This window comes from Temnothorax americanus, unplaced genomic scaffold, assembly GCF_048541705.1.
Source record: "Temnothorax americanus isolate GAGA-0224 unplaced genomic scaffold, ASM4854170v1 Scaffold9, whole genome shotgun sequence".
Lineage (NCBI taxonomy): Eukaryota > Metazoa > Arthropoda > Insecta > Hymenoptera > Formicidae > Temnothorax > Temnothorax americanus.
This window is the reverse complement of record NW_027509812.1, coordinates 3,349,396-3,369,147: the sequence shown is the minus strand read 5'-3', so window position 1 is coordinate 3,369,147 and position 19,752 is coordinate 3,349,396. Positions and strand designations below refer to the sequence as shown.

The following is a 19,752-nucleotide window of genomic DNA, read 5'->3' as shown; positions in this document are numbered from 1 at the left end:
ATAACGAAAAACGTTTTTTCCACACCACACCACGGGGGTAGAGTTTATGGCGCGTTTATTAAAAAAAAAATGAAAAAATTCATCCCCCACTATCGAGTCCAAGACCCAAAATATCGATCCTAGGTGAAAAACGATAAGGACCAAAATTGTAGAGTATTAAATTTTCTACAACTTTGGTTATTACCACTTTCACTCTCAAATTGAAAATAAGCGAGATATTTACAAAATCACCCTTCTAATTAAAATGGCGCGACTAACGCTCCAGGGTTAAAATCCCGAAAATCCGGTTTTAGACTACCCATGATCCTCCAAAACAACAAAAATAATCGCTTCCCGGAATTAATTCCATTTCAGCGGCTTTTTCAGGCTCTATCGACTGGGCTATTGGAAAAAGAAAAAATGATGAAAGAAAAAGGCGGAAGATCGACATTATCGACGCAGCGTGATCGACTGAGCAGGAACGTGGTTTTACGACTTCGCAGTTTTCCGCGGGCGCGGTTAGCCCGGCGCCGGGTAATTTATCGGTCGAGGTGTCCTTATCGCAGAGTCAATCGCGGTGCGCTTTTGCACTCGGTCACGGGGGCCCCATGCGCAGCGCAGCGGCCTTCACGCCTTTGCTGAAAGAGAGAAGAGGACAAGAGGAAGAGAGTCGTCGGTGTCGGTGCTCGGTGCCGCTTGTCTAGTTTAGTTGCCTGCCGAATTCGCCGCTACTTACCGATCGGGGGCACGGAGAGCCGAGGGAGACGCTGTCGCGCTCACGGGACACGGGTCTGACGGGTCGAGGTTCGAGGGTTCGAGAAGTGTCGAGGTACAGAACAGACGGTACAGTACAGACACATACAGACTAGTACAGAGTACAGAGTACAACAGCTCGCAGGAGGAGACGACGTTTCGCCGTCCATTTGTCCGAGCGCGCTTGGCAGTTGTTGATCCATCGGCGCGGTGTTGCGATCGGCGGTCCCGCTGACGGCGTCCGTTTCGCACACGGGAAGGAGAGCCACGTCGGCGGAGAGGACTCTAGGAGAGGTATCTGCCGCGCGGGGATAAACGCGCGAGAGCGGTGGTGAGCGATTCCGCGGGCGATAACGACGGCGCGAGGGGGAATCCTCGTCCGCGTCCCGGTGGACGGCCCGTCTCTCCCCGCTTGTCCCCTCTCCTACCCCCGTCCGTGTTGGCGGCCACCCCCGAGCTCCCACGGCCCACGGCGATCTGCCCGCGGTGACGCGCGCGAGCTGTCTCGTCCCTCCTCCTTCCTCGCGAGAAGGCAACTTGGCGGCCGCGGCCGCATCCGCGTCCACGTCCGTGACCCGCGCCCGGCCCCCGCGCCCGGCGGTCTTCGCACCCGGTCACGGTACAAACACAGAGATTGTGGAGTCGAGGAGGTTAAGAGGACGGCACGAGCGGGAGGACGCGCCGTCCATCACCATGAAGCTCGTCGACCATGTGGTGAGGAGCTTCAAGGTGGCCAAGGTATTCCGCGAAAACACCGATCGGATAAACAGTATCGACTTCTCGCCGAACGGCGACACCCTCATCTCCTGCTCGGAGGACGACCAGATCGTCATCTACGACTGCGAGAAGGGCACGCAGGTGCGGACGGTCAACTCGAAGAAGTACGGCGTCGACCTGATACACTTCACTCACGCCAAGAACACCGCGATACACAGCAGCACCAAGGTCGACGACACGATCCGCTATCTCAGCCTCCACGACAACAAGTACATACGTTACTTTCCCGGTCATGCGAAAAAGGTAGTGTCGCTATGTATCAGTCCTATCGAGGATACTTTCCTATCCGGTTCCTTAGATAAATCCCTGCGACTGTGGGACCTGCGCTCGCCGAATTGTCACGGGGTGATGAACGTCTCGGGGCGGCCAGTGGCGGCGTACGATCCCGAAGGTCTTATCTTCGCGGCCGGAGTCAATTCGGAAAATATCAAGCTGTACGATCTGCGCAGCTTCGACAAGGGACCGTTTGTCACGTTCAAGCTCTCTCAGGAGAAGGAGTGCGATTGGACTGGATTGAAGTTCAGTAGGGACGGCAAGACCATCTTGATCTCCACTAACGGTAGTACGATTCGTTTAATTGACGCTTTTCATGGTACGCCCTTACAGACTTTCGCCGGATATCTCAACAACAAGGGGATCGCCATCGAGGCCAGTTTTAGTCCGGATTCCCAATTTGTGTTCAGTGGCTCCACGGATGGTAGGGTGCACGTGTGGAACGCGGAGACCGGTTACAAAGTTTGCGTGTTGAACGGTGACCATCCAGCGCCGGTGCAGTGTATCCAGTTCAATCCCAAGTACATGATGCTGGCGTCGGCTTGCACCAACATGGCTTTCTGGCTACCCACTATCGATGAAAATGCATAAAACTAATTTATGAAAAATACGGAGCAATGCCAGAGTCTACGGTTCATAAAAAAAGAAGGAAAGAAAGAGAGAGAGAGAAACAAGGAAGACAGCTGAGAATACCAACCGTTCAGAGAACGTTTATAACTTGTTCGAGCAAATACATTTACATTGCATTTACGTTATGTGTACAAAACTGGAATAGCTGTCGTATAGCGTACCAGTTCCGAAACGTATCCAAGGGAGCAAACAAGATGCCACGAGGGAACTCGCAACGGTTGGACCATTGCTCGCTCGTTCGCGTTTCGAGAAGGTCCATGTGGAATACAAACTTTCCATCGCTGTCGTCATCGACGTCATTGTCTTCGTTCTACCAATATAGGAAGATCCATGTCTTATAAACGTTTCGAATGTGTGTGTCTCGTATACGTAGCCTCTTCTTGCGTATCTATATGCGATCGTTCAACGATACGTGGAATGAAGTCTGTCGTATGCAGGAAGAGGCAACATCTTTTAGATTTTGTCCGTTCCCGGGCGGTCGACCGTCTTGTCCGATTGTGTTCGAGAAAATTACCGTAGAACGAATTTCGTCGCGCTAGTTGTTTGCGAAACGCCTGCGACGTAGAACGATGCTCCGTCTGGAAGCGATATCGTCTTCGAGAATCTTGTGCGCCGGGGCTAAACGTAGGAAACTTTTCGAACAGCTAGAGGGACAAGATTCGCGTATTCGGACACGGCGTCCTTGTATACAGTCTCGTGCGATTGAATGCATCATAAGGAGATGTTGCACCGACGAAATCGGATCGGTATCTGCGATTCATTCCTGGCTCGCTAGTACGACGGTGCAATTGCCCTGTATATTGTTGTTGCGCGTCTAACGCCCATTTTTGATAACCGATCGCGCACGTTGCCTCGGATTACGACATTAGGATGTTAATTTAATTTAAAAAAGGCACGTGCGAGCGATCTCCGAATAGTCATTCAGATTCCATCGACGTTTCAACAGGCAGCCTCCTTAAGCATTGTAAATCTGATTGTAATACCATTTAATTCGCATGGCCGTATATAGGATAAGTTTTTTTAGACTGATCGAAATCGCAGGGGAATCATCGCGCAAAATGAAGGATGAAATATTTAATTTTCTTTGTGATATTAGTTTTGTCTTTGACGTTGATAACTTTGTCCGTGCGACGTAAATAATTGGCCGTAATCTTAGGTTTAGTCATCAGCCTTCAATTCTTATCTCACCACCGATTTAACTTTTAACATACGTAGTACTTGTAAGTAATGCGAGATAACGCGCGTATTATCTCGTAATTACGAGAACGAAAACTTAAAACCACACGGACGTAACTAGCGTATGTGGTTCGTAGAAATATCACTTTTTAAAGCCCGTAAAACGCGAAAAGACCTTCGTAGAAGGACGTTCAATGTGGACTCCGAGATCTACCTTGTTCCTGTATGCGGCCATGCCCAGTTCTCATACGTAGACCGAGGATATACCGAAAGGCGCACTGGACGCGCGTCGGCGCGAAAACGATAAAGCGATCGAACATATTTATCGCGCACGACAAGAAGTCAGTTTGTATCTCATCGGCGATAAAGGTAAAGAAAAAAGAGGGGAGAAAAGGAAGGAGGAAAAGGAGACTTATCGCAAATCTATACGAATAGATCAAGTCCTCCGCGCGAGATGTGCGTGATATTCACTGGGAAGACACGCGTGCGTAATTGTCGGGAACATATTCACGTTTACCGTGGATCTATACGCGTGGAACCGGCGGGCCGGGTAAGAAACACGTTCGACATTTGTAGAAAGCGCGTTTTTTCCTTTTTCTCTTTCCTTCTTTTTTTTTTAGACGTAATTGTATCTCACGGGATTCATCCGGTAATAGTTCTTGGCGTTTATACGCGGCACAGGTAGCTCTCACAGTCGTCTCTCGGTGAATAAGATCTTATTTATGCGTGTACGCGTGACATGTGCGTGCATAAAAGCTTACTAGCCAGGAAGCGACTGAGAGATTACGTCCGAGCTGTATTCTGCCTCCGCGAAACGAATAACGCGGCGCGAACGAATAGGCAAGCATCGTCGCACATCGTTGGTTTTATTATTTTTTTTTTTAGAAACAGAGAGATATAAAAAACTTCGCCATACCGCGCTGCAGATGCTACGATCGCATGGAGCCACGCGGCGGCGAGTTTCACGTTTGTAACTATACGAATGTCCGATTCTTCCACTCTCTCTCTCTCTCTCTCTCTCTCTCTCTCTCTCTCTCTTTCTTTCTCTCTTTCTTTCTTTCTTTCTCTCTCTTGCAAATCTCAATCCCGCTTTCCGCACTTTTGCGGGAAGCGCTATAGTGATCCGAACTCGACGACTGTTCGATCTATTCGATCGCCCACCGCTCCTGTCTCTATCCTTTCGTGTATGTATATACGGTAGTATCCATTATTTCCTGTAGAATTTTCTAGGCGTCTCCGTCTAACATATATTTCGTGCAAAAGCGTGTGGTCAAATATTTTATTCGATAGCCGTATGCATGCGTGCGTGTATGCGTGTACCGAGCGAACGATTGTGCTGTGATTGATTACGAGTGATTTATTATACGTTTGTATCCAATGCGAGATTCCGTCTGTGTGAGCGTGCGATTTGCATGGGCGAGAGCTTGCCTCCTGCGCTGTAAAATAGTATTTTTTATAACGGCGACGCGGTGTGCGCGAGAGAATTCGTATTGATAGGGCGAGACCTGCGAGCTCGCGCGGGACGAATCTCGCGTGCGCTTACGCAATGGGGGGAAAAAAGAACTAATTGCAGAGGGGTACAGAAACCTCGACCCTTCAGCTGCACAGTTTCGACCGACGTGTTCAAGCACCCCCTCTCCGAGATCGTTCACGCTGAGCATCGTCAATGCAGAATCAATTTCTCTTACGAATAGCATCACCTGGTTACGTTTTTAATCTTCTGTAAAATATATGAGCACGCGTCCAAGAGAGAGACGCTTCAGATTATATAAATATTTATTGCATTTATAATTTAAAGCGCGCGTTGCGTGCGTTCGGCAACGCATTTGCCTGAGTTAACGTTACGTTGCACATTAAGGCCTCATTGAAATTATAATTTGCAGTTACGTCATGTAGTCACAACACGCGATTAATAATTATTTAATTATTATTAATAAATCTTCAACGAGCGTGAGCCACTGATTGAATATTACATCAGAATTGGATTCTGCGTTACTTCTTTATTACCTTCTTGCGATTTTATATATACATGGACACTGCGCGGCGAAAGGGTTGAGGGTCGATCGAATCGTCTCGAATATTACGAAAAAACGATCCACGTATTTAGATTAAACACACAATTTGACACACGTACATACTGCCAGCCAACCGAGCGAGCGCCCGACCACGGGCCCGCGCCTTCAATCTCGTTCGACGTCGAGAATTTTGAAAGCCCTTAAAACCGTACGTATCGACTGTACTATTATTACAACTATACCGCTGCTATTATTACTACCGCTACGTTAAGCGTATAGATTAAACCGCCGGTCCGAAGCCCTACTCGATCGGCGAATCAACTCGCGCCCGAAAGCGACGAAATCTGCGAACGAAAAAGCGTGCGACGACACGAAACACTGTGTTCTTTTCTTCGGAATGTAGGCAAAAAGTGAACGCGCGCACAACAGATTGTAATATATAAATACATTACCGCGGCGATTAGGACTTTCACGTACGGAGATGAAGGTAGACGACTTCATTGATCGAATTTATTGTCTCTCGCTCGAACGTTCTTTTATTATAAAAAAAATTAATCGGCTAGGAATGTAAGCACACGTGTCTCTCGTACAGGATTACGAGGAAAGCTCATGTTGTACACGAAGAATCGTGGAACATCCCGTGTCCATCCAAATCAACTCTGTACTGTTCTCATACACATCACCGTTATATTGACGATTTTTCTACGGAATAAATTCGCGAGGGTCTTCACGAGCGAGTACGGTGCGAGGACGAGGTATCTCGAGAGCGAGACACGTAATACCGTCGTACAGGATGGTGTTCATTAGCGGGCTTAGTAGAACTGTAAACGTGATTACGTCCCTCTCCGATCATGTTCGTTGGTTCATACGGTGATTTAACATAGAGATTTAGAGTTCGGATTTAATCTAAGATATATATACATATATATACAAGCGAAGCAAGCGAGACTTAAAATCTAGGAGAAAGCTATCTAGCTTAAGTTAAGTGCGTTTCGCAAGAAAGATGTTAAATGTGATGGTTCTCACCTTGATGCAGCTCGCCTTGCGTTCACAAGAAGGATAGATTGTAACGGAAGAGACTCGACGGCGGATTCTTCCAAGTTCTTACGTCAAGTCTTCGTGCGAATTGCTTTTGACAGCCAAGTGGACAGAACGAGAATACGGAGGCTCACGCTCACGCTCGCTGTTGATCATGACCCTCGGGGAATTTCGTCGCGCGATCGGTACCGGGCAGGGCTTCGTGCCGATTGCTGTAAGCTGCATGCGTTTTAGAGTACTAGGAACGTATGACAATATAGACGCGTCGCATTGTAATTGGAGCGATTCGAATCTGCGTAACAAACGGTATGTACGGTGTCTTCGTCCGCTGAAAGTATACGCCAAATCGAAGAACACAGCGCTTCTCTTGTTGCATCCGGCATGAGGAAAATGTGACGCTCGTCTTCGAAATGTCTTCAAGATTGTTCCAAGAGACTAGTAGACGTGAAATTAATCTACGGATGTACAGCACCATTTTCTGTGTTAAAAATTGAAAGATTGATCGAATAGATACCTATCTTAATTAATGGGTCTTTTTAACGATTTTGACGCATCGCAAACTGAACAGATATTTCATCGCCATTAATGACGTTTTGTTAATTAATATATAATCGTTCCAATTCACACTGTGTGGGCTGTTTCTCAAGATGGATATGTATATGAATAAAAAAGCGATGTAAATTTTCGTCCGCCGGCAGTTGGTAGTCACAACATATCAACATATTTGTTAAGAAATTTGTTAGGTTGAAATTTTCACTTGACAGGAGAGAGGCTCTCAAGAAGTGTACAAAAAAAGAAAAGGGAATCCTCTTAGATCCTTCTTGGAAATGATTGTGAATAGTTTAGTACGCAGGCTGAATTGTATTTTTTTATTTTTCTGTAAAAACATTTCGATTGAACGCACGAGAGTTTACTCAACGACAAGAAAAAAAATAAAACACTTTTTTTGTACATCTATTTTTCGCCTTTTTATTTATTTCGGTTTGCGGCGCAATTATATGCTTTTGATAACTGCTCAGAGCTTGAATGATAACTTGGCAAAAATATTACAGATAACGTCTCAAAACTGCCACAGCTAATATAAATAATTATATACATTTTTTTACACGCACAACTTGTAAGTAATAACAACTTTTCTATTACACTTATTGTGAAAAAAGAAATCTTATTCGTTTACTGTTTGTACGTGATACAAAGTCTTCAACTCGTCTGAAATGATGTCTGGTGCTCCGGAAATTAGATCTCGTCCTTCCATCGTTTTCGGGAAAGCTATAACGTTCCTTATACTTTTTTCGTTACAAAGTAAGCAAACGAGACGATCCAGTCCTTGAAATAGAAATAACGCGATCACATCTCCCATTTCAATTCGCAGATGCAACTTTATTACGCGAAAGAGTAATACCTATAGCTATTCCACCATGGGGTGGAGCTCCGTACGTCAATGCCTCGAGCATGTGCGACAATTTTGTTTCGTCTATGTTTAACATCCTCAATATTTGTCTCTGTAAATTTGCATCGTGGATTCGAATGGAACCTCCCGCTATTTCCGATCCATTCATAACCAGATCGTAGTGTAAGCCTCTCACCTACGAAAGAGAGATACGTAAAAAAGACACGACAAAATTAATTAATCTACTAAAGTCCTTTGCTGACCTTTAGAGGATCAGTTGTAAGATATTCCATGTCATCTGGATGCGGTTGCGTAAATGGATGATGCGTCGATTGTAATGTTTCTTCAAATGTGAATAACGGAAAGTCCGTGACCCATAGAAGCTCAGTTTCGGTCGAACGTACTTGTTCGCCTTTGACTTCTAATATATTTGTAAATTCGACACGTAACTTTCCTAAGAGTTTCAACTAGAATATATATAGTAGTTTATTATAATTACGGATGAAGAGAAAAGTTTATCATTAAAAGAGAAAAAGAGAACTTTCAGACTTTATACTCACTGCATCCATTCGATGTCCAATTGCTAGCAATGCTGCATCTCCCTCCTGTAACTTGCAGTACTGCGATATATCTTCCGTTATAGTTCCCAACTTCGGTTTTAGCTTGTCTAACTGTGCTCTCCACGAATCGTTTTCGATTTTTAATTGAACTAGCTTTGTAGTAGCAAAATAATCGCTACGGATCTTGGAGAGTCCTTCTCTGATAGATTTTGTTAAGTACTTCTGGGGAATATAAAAATTAACTTAACAATGGAATACAAATCAAATTAAAATGAACACCTACCGATTTTTTTGGAAAAACTAATGCGTACACTTTTTGTTCATTTTCAGATTTCACAGCCTCTTTTAATACTGGCAGGTCGAACATGTGTGTGAGATCTTGTATCTGGAAAGCAGTTTTGTATCGAAATAATATTACGTTTTTATTTCGTGGAGTAAAATAATAAAAAAGATCGTACGCATTAATTATCTTACTTGATACGGTATTCTTAAGTCCGGTTGGTCAGTACCGTACAATTCCATCGAGTCTTCATACCTCATAAGCTTAAAAGGCACTTTTATGGAGCCTGATTCTTCTGGCCATGCGTACATCAATAAATTTTCAATTAAGCTCATCACTCCGTCCCGGTCAACAAACGACATTTCGATATCTAGCTACAATGTAATTGATACAACACTGATGATATATAATTATGTGTAGCTGATAATAAAATATAGTATTACTGACATTATGAACGCAGTGTAATTACCTGTGTAAATTCTGGCTGTCTGTCGTGCCTGGCACTCTCGTCTCTGTAACATCGGGCGACTTGGAAGTATCTGTCGAGGCCACCTACCATGAGAAGCTGCTTGAATTGTTGAGGACTCTGTACCAGCGAGTAAAATTTACCCGGTTGTCTCGTGGGCACTACAAATTCTTGCGCACCCTGAATATGATAAAATCAGATTTTGCACGTTTACGATACATGGATTGATATGGTAAACTAGACACTGAGAAGCATACCCCCGGTGTACTTTTAAACAGCGTTGGCGTTTCAATGTCCACAAAACTGCACTCGTTGATCAGGAATTCTCTCATCTTCATTATGAGAGAGGATCGCAATCTTAAATTTCTTTGCAGCTCGGGATATCTCAGTGACAGATATCTGTATTTCATTTGCTGACTCTCCTTGGCTTTGTTATACTCTCTAATGAATACTGGCGGATTCTCCGATGCTACGTTTAGAATCTCCAAAGACTCGACGTACACTTCTATGTCGCCCGTTTTCATTCTCTTATTCTGCTGACCTTCAGGTCTCGGCACGACTTTGCCTACTACGCTCAAGACACTTTCGAAAGACAAGTTCTGTATACTTTCCACCAAATCCTTTCTCTGAAATCAATAAAAGCTTTTCAACGTTTTTTCACAACACATTTACCAAAAATTTCAGTATATAATAACTGCTCACACATACATCTTCCGGTATAAGTAACTGCGTTGATCCATAGGAATCTCTTAACGTTATAAACTTCCTCATTCTCTGAAATTCCTTCCAGCCGCTTAATCTCACTTCTTCTCCAACATTTTTGAGCGTCAGCTCGCCACACGTATGCGTTCTCAGGACGTATCTATTGGCCGGTGAAACAGGCTCCTTTGTCAACGGCGCTGACCTGCCGACAACTAAATTGTGGACACAAGCTGCTGAAATTGCAGATCGATCCTTCAGCAGAAACTGAAAAAAAAAAAATTCATACGTTTTACAATTTCACCTGAATATAGAAGATCGTTGACTTTAGGGTTGCAGTATCAAAGTGGTCACAGGAATTGCTTCAAAACACTTAGAAACTTACGTTTGCTTTACGTAGATTACTTAACAGTGCCCGTATGTGGTATCTTGTCACGATATTCGTGTAGCTAAGCACGATTCTACCGCTGGCAAACATTTTTATGTATATTCCTGGGGCCCTTTTTGAAAATCGTTATATATATTTCGTTTCATACGCAGTCATTCACAAAATCGTTATCCCCCTTTGTCCTTTTCCTCCTTTTCTCACCTGTCGTTTAAGAATTTATCTGTTATATATTTATTACATATATAAAATAATAGATATATGAGATAATTATACATGTAAAACAATTACCTTGAACGTCAGAAAAATATTAATTATTTTCCAATAATTATATAAAATAACATTTTATTCTGAACACGTGCATCAACCGATCACGCTCGGATCTTCTGTTTTCAGCATATTCCTCGTGCTATCAAAAGTAGCTTTGCACCACCCGTCAAAGGAACGATCGAAAGATTATTTTTTACCTCGATGTTTACGCAAAATATCGAGTATTATTACTTGTAAATTCACACAGGCATTATCGAGCACCACATTGTTTATAGCGCGAGGTTAACGGACATTTTTTTCTATTCCGGATTAGTGGACCTAACTGACTAACCTGACCGTTCACGTGTAACTGTTGACAGTCAACTCACATTTTTTTTTATAAACGAGTAAAGCGCGAAGATACATTTGCCAAGACTGATGGTTATGCATTTTGATGCGAGAGGATAATATCAAAATAGAAGGTTAGTCAAGCGTGCCGAATTTCAACTGCGGAGTTACGAAAAATTATCTAACCTGTTTCCCTAACCTGTAATGTTGATACCTAACCTACGTATCATTGAATTTTGGATAAATTATTTGAACCTGGAAAGAAAAGCATTTGTCTCTAATATACGGCTCGATTACTTTCAGCAACGGAGGATAACTATGTCGATTTTCAGTAAAAATGACTCTGTACTGCTAGTAGGGGAGGGCAACTTCTCATTCTCTGCAGCGTTATCGCGACAAAATTTCGACATAGAGCTCGTTGCTACGTGTTACGAATCTAGCGCGTGTCAAGAGGCTGCAGAAAGAAATGTAGATTATCTTCGGGAGAATGGTCAGTATAAGATGTAGTATCATTTGCAATGCGGTAATTATCCAATCAATTATGAAGGGAGAAACCTATGCTTTTCTTTTCAGGTATCTGCGTACTGTTTGACGTGGACGCTAAAAAATTGGAGGAATGTCCCTCGTTAAAGTCGCGACTGTTCGACAAGATTATTTTTAACTTTCCACACGTCGGTGGTAAAATGAGAATAGAGAGAAATAGGGACTTGCTGAGAGGCTTTTTTGTGTCGTCTGCAAGAATGACGAAGGAAAACGGCCAGGTGTTAGTGACTCTGTGCAACGGCCAAGGTGGAACGCCTATGGACAAGCCTAGGAGACGTTGGGACGATTCCTGGAAAATCGTTGAAATGGCTGCACATGGGAATTTTATATTAACGAGAGTAGAACCCTCTTTGTGGCGGTCTTTTCGGGACTATGTTGTGACCGGCTATCGTGGTTTAGATAAGCAATTTCACACGGCGGGCTCGTTGACACATTTTTTCATAAAGAGCGAGCCACCCATGGCGCATAATATCGTACCTAGAAATAAGATAAACACTTCTAAATGCATTGTAGATAATATTACGTGGAAAGACATGATAAACAACATTCAAGATAAATCGGATTGTGAGCTCAAGTGTATTTATCCATGTATTTTTACATTTGACTTAACTTTGTCCACGGATGGGGACTTCAATACAGCTGAATTTTATAAGTCGCTATATAATTATGCGGGATCTGTTATTGAGAATATAGATTTGATTGATTGTTATTCGTCTCCTGTCGATGGAAAGATAAAGAGAACATATAGGATAGATTACAAATCAAATTATGTCCCGTTGTATAGGAGAAGAGTTGTTGAATTGCATCAAAATGTAATCGCGAATTTTGTAGAAGATGAATTTAATGTCACCGTCTCGAGATAGTTTGAACGCATAGCACGAACCCCATTTTGCGTAACTATTAAAAAAATAATAAAAGGCTTTATTGTGAAAAAAATGGTACATATATATATATATATATTTATTTAATTGATATTACGTAAGATATGAGATTTACACCTTTTCCGATCGCTTTCAGATGCATCGTCTTCGTTGCTTAAGAAGTATCGTCGCATGCGGTTTAAGTCGAAAGCAGGGCCGTAAAACCGTATTGAACGGAATCAGGTGCGAAGTTTCAAGCGGGCTTAGATCGTTGTCTGTTACTGCATACGTTCGTGAAAGGGAACCTACAGCTAAACCTTTACGCAGTACAAAACCGAAATCGAAGAAAGACACTCTGCAATATTTTGTCGATATAAAACCGGTAAGGAACGTTGTTTCGTGAGATAAGTACCGGTCTGTGAACGTGTGATCGTTTTTCGTTAGGTAAAAACAATCGGAGGAAACGGTGGCGACGGGCAGATATCGTTCTTGCGATTGTGGGTCAATGATCGAGCTGGTCCTGATGGCGGTGACGGCGGGCACGGTGGTCATGTAATATTTCAAGTAAGATTATTACGACTAAAGTAAATTGCATGAAATTATGACAGATAAAATACAAGGTCGAGATGATGTCATTTATGCTAAATATATTTATGTAGCATATTGACCGGTTTGTACAGAGTACAGATGAACAGTTTTATCATGTAGGCAAGCACGGATGTGAAGGATCTCAGGCATATAGATTCCGTGATCAAAGCTGAGGATGGAGAAAAAGGCTACACCAAGGATTGCTTCGGTAAAAATGCAGAACACAAAGTGACGAATGTGCCCATTGGCACGATCGTGCGCGATGTAGACGGTAGGATACTAGCCGACCTGGAGAAAAACGGAATGATGTTTATTGCCGCGAGAGGTGGTTCTGGCGGGCATGGAAATGCCTTTTTCAAATCGAATAGTCAACAGACGCCTGAAATATGCGAATACGGCGCAATTGGGGAAAATTTGCAATATGTGCTAGAAGTAAGAAGTATGGCCCATATTGGATTGGTGAGTGTGCCTTCAGTTATTGCTGTGATTTTATTATCAGCATTTGAAAAAGGTGTTTTGTCACTAATTTCCAAGAATATTTACTTATACAAATATTTTACGAATTATTTTTATGTAAAATTATGTTAAATATTTAAGAACGAAATATATGTTTGTTCCATGTTCTCTCATCGAAATACTAAGATTGGTCTGCCAAATGCTGGTAAAAGTACACTTTTAAGAGCGATATCCAGGGCCAGGCCAAAAGTAGCGGCATATCCTTTTACTACGTTAAAGCCTCATATAGGCATAATACAGTACGATGATTATGAACAAGTTGCAGGTAATTATACGTTTATATAGCGCAGCATAGTACCATGCGAAGTACCATGAGCTTTTTTTTCGTATTTCATTTATCTTTGTAATCTACTTATTTATTTTAGTGGCCGACATGCCCGGTCTCATAGAAGATTCGCATAAGAATAGAGGGCTTGGCATAACTTTCCTTAAGCACGTGGAACGTTGCGCTGCTTTAATATTTATTTTAGACGTAGCACAGACTGAACCGTGGCAAGTTCTGGAAACTTTGAAGCACGAAATTAGCCAGTTTAATGAAAGATTGAACGACAGGCCTCAAATTATTGTAGCAAACAAAATCGATTTACCAAATTCTGAGGTGAGCAATTAAAATTCTTTCTCTGAATTCTCTAATTTCATTATCACTTACGTTTAATACACTTACGTCTCATGAATTTAATTTAAATGACAATGGTAGCACGATAATTATTGAACAGTTATAATCATGGCTGTAATTTTTATTTCAGATTAATTTACAGTTACTCAGAGAACATGTAGATTTACCGATAATTCCTATCTCTGCCAAGGTAGGAACCAATATTTCCACTTTATTAAAGGAGATTAGAATATTGTACGATAATCTTAAAGTTAACGCGGAAGAAGACACTGAACTTTCGATGTAATTCTTATATAATAAATCCGTTAAAGACGTGTATAAAAATGAGAGTCCTTATCGCAAGCGTCAACAGCGCGTAGCTTCTTCGCAAAATGCAAAATTCTTTACTACACATTTTACTTGCGGTTGATTCAGGATGGTCGAAAACCACCTGTTTAAATTCGTATATTGCTTTCTATAATGCGGATCAAACACATATTCGTACAAAGGCAGCAACGCTGTAAAAACTGATATATCCGCAAGAGTGACCCTTTCTCCTATCAGGTACGTCCTCGTACGTAGTATATCATCCAGCCTTCTCACGGTGCAAAGAAGATCCTCCTTAGAAATTTTCATATTTGCTTTCATATCTTTCGATACAGAAACGCCAAGTGACGGTACTACCCAACCACTAACCGCTGGTAAAATGTGGTTTTGCGCGTAACTCGTCCATTGCAAAACTTGACTGGATGCGAACAAATCGTCTTCACACCGTAGCTGCGAATTTGACAAAAAGAACGCAATGGCATTGCTATTGTGTAACGTAACATCTGCCGTTTCTAAAATTATGTCGCTAGAACATATTTTGTTATCTTTAACTTGCTTAATAGTCAAACATTTTCCGCTGTATTGTGCGATTATTTGTGCTAAATAGCATTTAGTGCTCCCAGTGTTCCCGTAAAGTACCAATTTTGACGAAGATTCCGTGTTAAGTAATCGAAAAGTTTCGGAGGTCTTACGAGTAGTATTATTAGCAGTTTTATTGTCTGAAAGCAGATACAATTGCTGACAACTATGGTTATTGATCTAGACAAATTAATAAACTACTAAATTAATATCTGATAGAAAAATTACTACTCCAATTCCAAACCCATTAACTAAGCTAGCATAATTCTACAGTAAAAATTATAGTATCAAACAAGAGTGTTTCTGAACTTACCTATAATCCCAAACTTTTGGTTGGCAAAGTCATTTGCTTTGCTTACTATTTTTTTCAAACATGCTATATTTGTGCCCGAAGCTTGCGCAGATTCGGCTTTTCCACCTCCTTTACCTTGCATCAAAGACGCAATTGCCTGGATCCATTCATTTGCCTTTAGCCCTTTGGATATCGCGGACTGTGAACAAGTTCTCAATATCAATATGATTGTTTTTACTTTTACTCGCGATGCTCGAGACTAAACGTTCTTACTTTGGGAACAGAACTGAGAGCGAATATCTTCTTGACATCATGATCGACGCTTATAAGCAAGGCACTAGTTTCTGGCGATATAGCTCTGATTTTCTTCAATGCCAAATCTAGAGCTTTCGTATTATTGTAGGCTTCCAGCACCTCGACTAACACTTGGCATCCCACTTTAGACTCTATTATAGACTGAGCAGTTTGTACAACCGTGGTGGTGACAGCTGCCCTAGCTGCCCGTTCTTTATCGTCGAGAGATTTCTTTAATTCTTTCAACGTGTTGCGCACGTTATCCTATTAGATAAAAAGACAAATTATTTTCACAACAATTTATCAGGTAAAATAATGTTTTATTAAATGTAATTACCTTCCACCATGCAGGAATGAGAGCATGGGATATCTCCTCCGTTAGTTCTATTATCTTTTTCACGTATTCCTTAGAGTTCGTTCCAGACTTATCAGTTTCTATCGTTGCCTGAAGCTGAGATAACTGTTTTTCCAAGATCCTTGCCGTTCTTAATGCTTTTGTCGCTTCCGGTCCAGTGAGCGCTACTATGCGTCTGATACCTTTAGCGATAGCATCTTCACTGGCTATTACAAAATCACCTATGTGACCAGTGTAATGTAAGTGCCTATGGAACAAATTGTGAACTTAGAAATACGATCGCCATTAGAAAATGCGTGCGCAAATTTTATTCAGACAGCACTCACGTTCCCCCACAAAATTCCACGCTGGTTTCAAGAGCAGCTGTACTCAAGGGATCCTTTTCTAGATTCTCAACCGGTATGCCCATACTAACAACACGTACCGGATCGGGATACGTCTCTTCAAACATCGCACGCAAACCCTGAATAGTTTTTGCTGTAGCCAAGTTGCTTTCCTTAGCGTAAATTTTCTTGTTTGCTTGGATCATGTCGTTGGTGAACAATTCCGTGTCTTTCAATTGTCCTCCCGTCATTGGTCCTGTTGTGAAGATTTAACGGTAAGTTAATTCATGCAATTTACAACTCGATTTTAACTTGAGAACGTACCTTTGTTCGTAAAGTCAAAGCGAAGCCTATCAGGTGCAACCAATGATCCTTTCTGATCGGCATCCGTTCCCAAGACCTTCCTAAGCGCATAATTCAGGGCGTGCGTGGCACTATGATTAGCCATCACAAGCCGTCTACGTTCTGTATCCACATTCGCGTGGACTTTATCTCCCTTTCTTAATGTGCCTTCGCCCACGGTACCAATGTGTAACACATAACCGGCTCTGACTTGAACGTTCTTCACGCGAATCTCTGTAACCTATTAAAGCACTATTAAGAATCTTGCTTTTCATTGCACGAAGTTAAAATAAAAATTAATTGTCATACCTCATCATCGACTTTCACTAAAAATCCCTCATCGTATATCTGTCCTCCTTGCTCCGCGTAAAAGTTCGTCCTGTCCAGTAAAATTCCAACTTCTTCGCCGGAAGATACTTGGTCGACAAAAGTCTTGGCGCGTCTTAATGCGATTACGGTACCGGTGCAGGGTGCAAATTCATATTCCTCATATTTAACAGAGTTTGTTACTTTGTAATTATATTTAGGAGAATCGTCTGTAGGTTTAACGCCTTGCTTTTGCAGTTCAGTAATGGCATGGACATCCAAATTAATTTGATCGTCTACACCACCGGCTTTATTTTGAGAAATTAACTGTAGAATTGAGGAAAGAATGAATAATATTAATGCATAGAAAAGCACATTTGTGTGTGTGTGGCACTAAATTAATAGATTAATTGTTGCACAGCGAAATATGATACCTGCGCTTGTTTCTTAGATTCTTCATAGCCTGCCACGTCAATTTTCAATCCTTTCTCCTCGGTCATTAGCTGAGTGAGATCTATCGGGAAACCGTAAGTATCGTATAAGCGCCATGCGACATCACCTGGCACAGTGTTAGTCGATTCCAGCTTTGCTATCGTCCTATTCAGCAAGTTACGACCCCGCGATAGAGTTTTCAAAAATTGAGCCTCTTCCTCGTTGATGACGTCAACAATACTTTGTGGATCTTTCTTTACTTCTGGAAAAACTTCACCTGCAACGGCAAACTGACTTTAGACAAAGTGCAAGTAGTGAAAGATACATTGGCTTCTTTTATTACGAAAGATATTTACCGAGAAGATCCACCACTACGTTTACGAGAGATCCAAAGAATCCTGGCTTAGCATTTAATTTCTCAGTTGCGTAGCGTACGGCACGCCGTAAAATTCTTCTTAGCACGTATCTATGTAAAAAGGTAAAAACAATTGCGTTTAGATAAATAAATGTAATTACATAAAAAAGCACAAAGGCAGAATAAAGTTTAAAGTAATATCGCTTACCCTCTACCAGTGTTATCAGGCATTCCTCCATCCGCCAAAGCAATTGTGATGGTTCGAGCATGATCAGCCAAAACTCTATACGCCATATCGATTCCGTTAACATCGTCAGCTCCTACTTTGCCTCGATAGGGTGGAGCGCCTGTACTTTTCTCAATCGCGGCGAACAAAGGCATGAATAGATCAGTATCGTAATTAGCGCGTTTATTTTGAATCACTGATACTAGTCGTTCTAAACCTAAGCCGCAGTCTATATGCTTCTTTGGTAACGGTTTAAGACTGCCGTCCGATTCCCTGGAATCATAACACAAATTAATATACATAAGATTTTGAATAGCGAATCTCAGCTTTTAGCAATTCTACAAATTTTGAATACCTATTGTATTGAATGAATACGAGATTCCAGATTTCTAGCACATCGGGATCATCCATGTTTACAAGGTGAGCTGCCTCTCTACCACCAATACGATCGTAATGTAATTCACTGCATGGTCCGCACGGTCCAGTTTCGCCCATTTCCCAAAAGTTATCCTTCATGTTGCCCGGCAAAACGTGCGAGGCAGGTACTCTGTACAGGTACATTTACATCTTACTTAAGTCTTAAAACAGGAAATATAGAAGTATGGATAAAACATATTGGTAAAGAGAATGATGAATATTATGTGATAGAATTATAAGGAAATGAGATTACATGTAAAAAATGAAAAATAATGTTCGTAAAATTATTAATGTAAACGAGTATTCGGAATAATTATATTCTAAAGTGATTAAGTAGGTCTTATTTACCCAAGAGAAAGCCACAGATCCTTGCACTCGTTGTCCGGCGCCAATCCACTCTTATCGTCACCACCAAAGTATGTCACGTACAATCTGTCAGCTGGTAGTTTCATCACATCTGTCAAAAATTCCCAGGCCCAGGTGCATATCTCTCTCTAATAATAATAAAAAAAAAAAAAGATATAAACCTTAAAGTAGAGAAATTTGAGATAATCATCGATTCCGCCAACAATTAATCGATTCAGCGATGTTACCTTGAAGTAATCGCCGAAGGACCAGTTTCCCATCATCTCGAAGAAAGTATGATGATAAACATCTTTACCAACGTCGTCCAGATCATTGTGCTTTCCACCAGCTCGGATGCACTTCTGGCTGTTGACAACGCGCACCCATCTCGCCATATCACTGTTGGGATCGACCGTTCCCAAGAATATCGGTTTAAACTGAAACACATTTGCACAACAATAAGAAAAGCAAGTCAACCAAGTGCTATCACAGGACATACCTGATTCATTCCGGCATTCGTGAAGAGCAAGGTCGGATCGTCGTGGGGTATCGTCGAGCTCGAGTGGACATATTCGTGACCCTTGCTCTTGAAGAAGTCGATATAGGCCTGCCGTATCTGCTTCGCGTTCATGCTGCTCTTCATCGTGGTATCCTAGGGTTGTGCGCGAGTTCTGTAAAATTACCGCGATACATCGCGAAGCACTTTGCGTAAGCGTAAATTTGCCATATGGCCTCAGGTTGCATCAGACAAGCAGGTGACCCACGAAATAATATCGAACCAAACGAAACGCGCAATTCTCTTTATATAATTATATTCTGCGATCTTTGACCGAGATTTTTGGACGGACAGCAGAAAAGGACAGACCTGCGGGACTCACCGTCAGGTGAAATACGGAAGTTCAGACAACACAGCTGACCCACGCGGCTTCGCTGACGAAGGCCGTAGTGCCGTAGTGCACTGTAGTGGATCGAAAGGGAAGGGAGAGAGGGAGAAAAATCCACGCACGTGCACACGCTCGCGCTTTCAAGCCGGTTAGCG

At 42.2% G+C, this 19,752-nt stretch overlaps 4 protein-coding genes across 8 annotated transcripts; 2 read left to right on the top strand and 2 right to left on the bottom strand.

The window, feature by feature from the left end:
• Positions 1–1,092: 1,092 nt before the first annotated feature.
• On the top strand, positions 1,093–7,598 carry Wdr82 (WD repeat domain 82). Its single transcript, XM_077425252.1, has one exon. The coding sequence runs from the start codon at positions 1,426–1,428 to the stop codon at positions 2,371–2,373; it is 948 nt and encodes a 315-aa protein (XP_077281378.1). The 5' UTR covers positions 1,093–1,425; the 3' UTR covers positions 2,374–7,598.
• On the bottom strand, positions 7,337–11,157 carry Asprs-m (aspartyl-tRNA synthetase, mitochondrial). 3 transcript variants are annotated; one of them, XM_077425212.1, is made up of 11 exons: positions 11,023–11,157; positions 10,422–10,625; positions 10,046–10,303; positions 9,595–9,963; positions 9,341–9,517; positions 9,066–9,245; positions 8,875–8,976; positions 8,592–8,813; positions 8,295–8,498; positions 8,044–8,227; positions 7,337–7,967 (listed from the first exon to the last, which is right to left on the bottom strand). In XM_077425212.1, exons 2-11 carry the CDS (start codon positions 10,512–10,514, stop codon positions 7,807–7,809), a joined length of 1,950 nt encoding a protein of 649 aa, XP_077281338.1. In that variant the 5' UTR covers positions 10,515–10,625; positions 11,023–11,157; the 3' UTR covers positions 7,337–7,806. The 3 variants fall into 3 exon arrangements, with proteins under 3 accessions (XP_077281338.1, XP_077281337.1, XP_077281336.1); XM_077425211.1 differs by lacking the exon at positions 11,023–11,157 and adding an exon at positions 10,698–10,870; XM_077425210.1 differs by lacking the exon at positions 11,023–11,157 and adding an exon at positions 10,713–10,870.
• LOC143908013 (mitochondrial ribosome-associated GTPase 2) lies at positions 11,011–14,554 on the top strand. 2 transcript variants are annotated; one of them, XM_077425240.1, is made up of 7 exons: positions 11,011–11,152; positions 12,579–12,803; positions 12,866–12,985; positions 13,130–13,468; positions 13,652–13,790; positions 13,891–14,123; positions 14,272–14,554. In XM_077425240.1, the coding sequence occupies exons 2-7, from the start codon at positions 12,579–12,581 to the stop codon at positions 14,425–14,427; spliced, it is 1,212 nt and encodes a 403-aa protein (XP_077281366.1). In that variant the 5' UTR covers positions 11,011–11,152; the 3' UTR covers positions 14,428–14,554. The 2 variants fall into 2 exon arrangements, with proteins under 2 accessions (XP_077281366.1, XP_077281367.1); XM_077425241.1 differs by lacking the exons at positions 12,579–12,803; positions 12,866–12,985; positions 13,130–13,468; ... (1 more) ...; positions 13,891–14,123; positions 14,272–14,554 and adding exons at positions 11,322–11,508; positions 11,592–12,543.
• Alars (alanine--tRNA ligase, cytoplasmic) lies at positions 14,250–19,732 on the bottom strand. Of its 2 annotated transcripts, none has more exons than XM_077425183.1 (15): positions 19,592–19,732; positions 19,213–19,384; positions 18,962–19,150; positions 18,717–18,862; positions 18,307–18,498; positions 17,934–18,224; positions 17,727–17,836; positions 17,373–17,647; positions 16,942–17,265; positions 16,615–16,873; positions 16,294–16,546; positions 15,950–16,214; positions 15,592–15,876; positions 15,340–15,517; positions 14,250–15,166 (listed from the first exon to the last, which is right to left on the bottom strand). In XM_077425183.1, exons 2-15 carry the CDS (start codon positions 19,354–19,356, stop codon positions 14,487–14,489), a joined length of 3,591 nt encoding a protein of 1,196 aa, XP_077281309.1. In that variant the 5' UTR covers positions 19,357–19,384; positions 19,592–19,732; the 3' UTR covers positions 14,250–14,486. The 2 variants fall into 2 exon arrangements, with proteins under 2 accessions (XP_077281309.1, XP_077281310.1); XM_077425184.1 differs by having other exon boundaries at positions 14,815–14,897.
• Between the last annotated feature and the right edge of the window lie 20 nt (positions 19,733–19,752).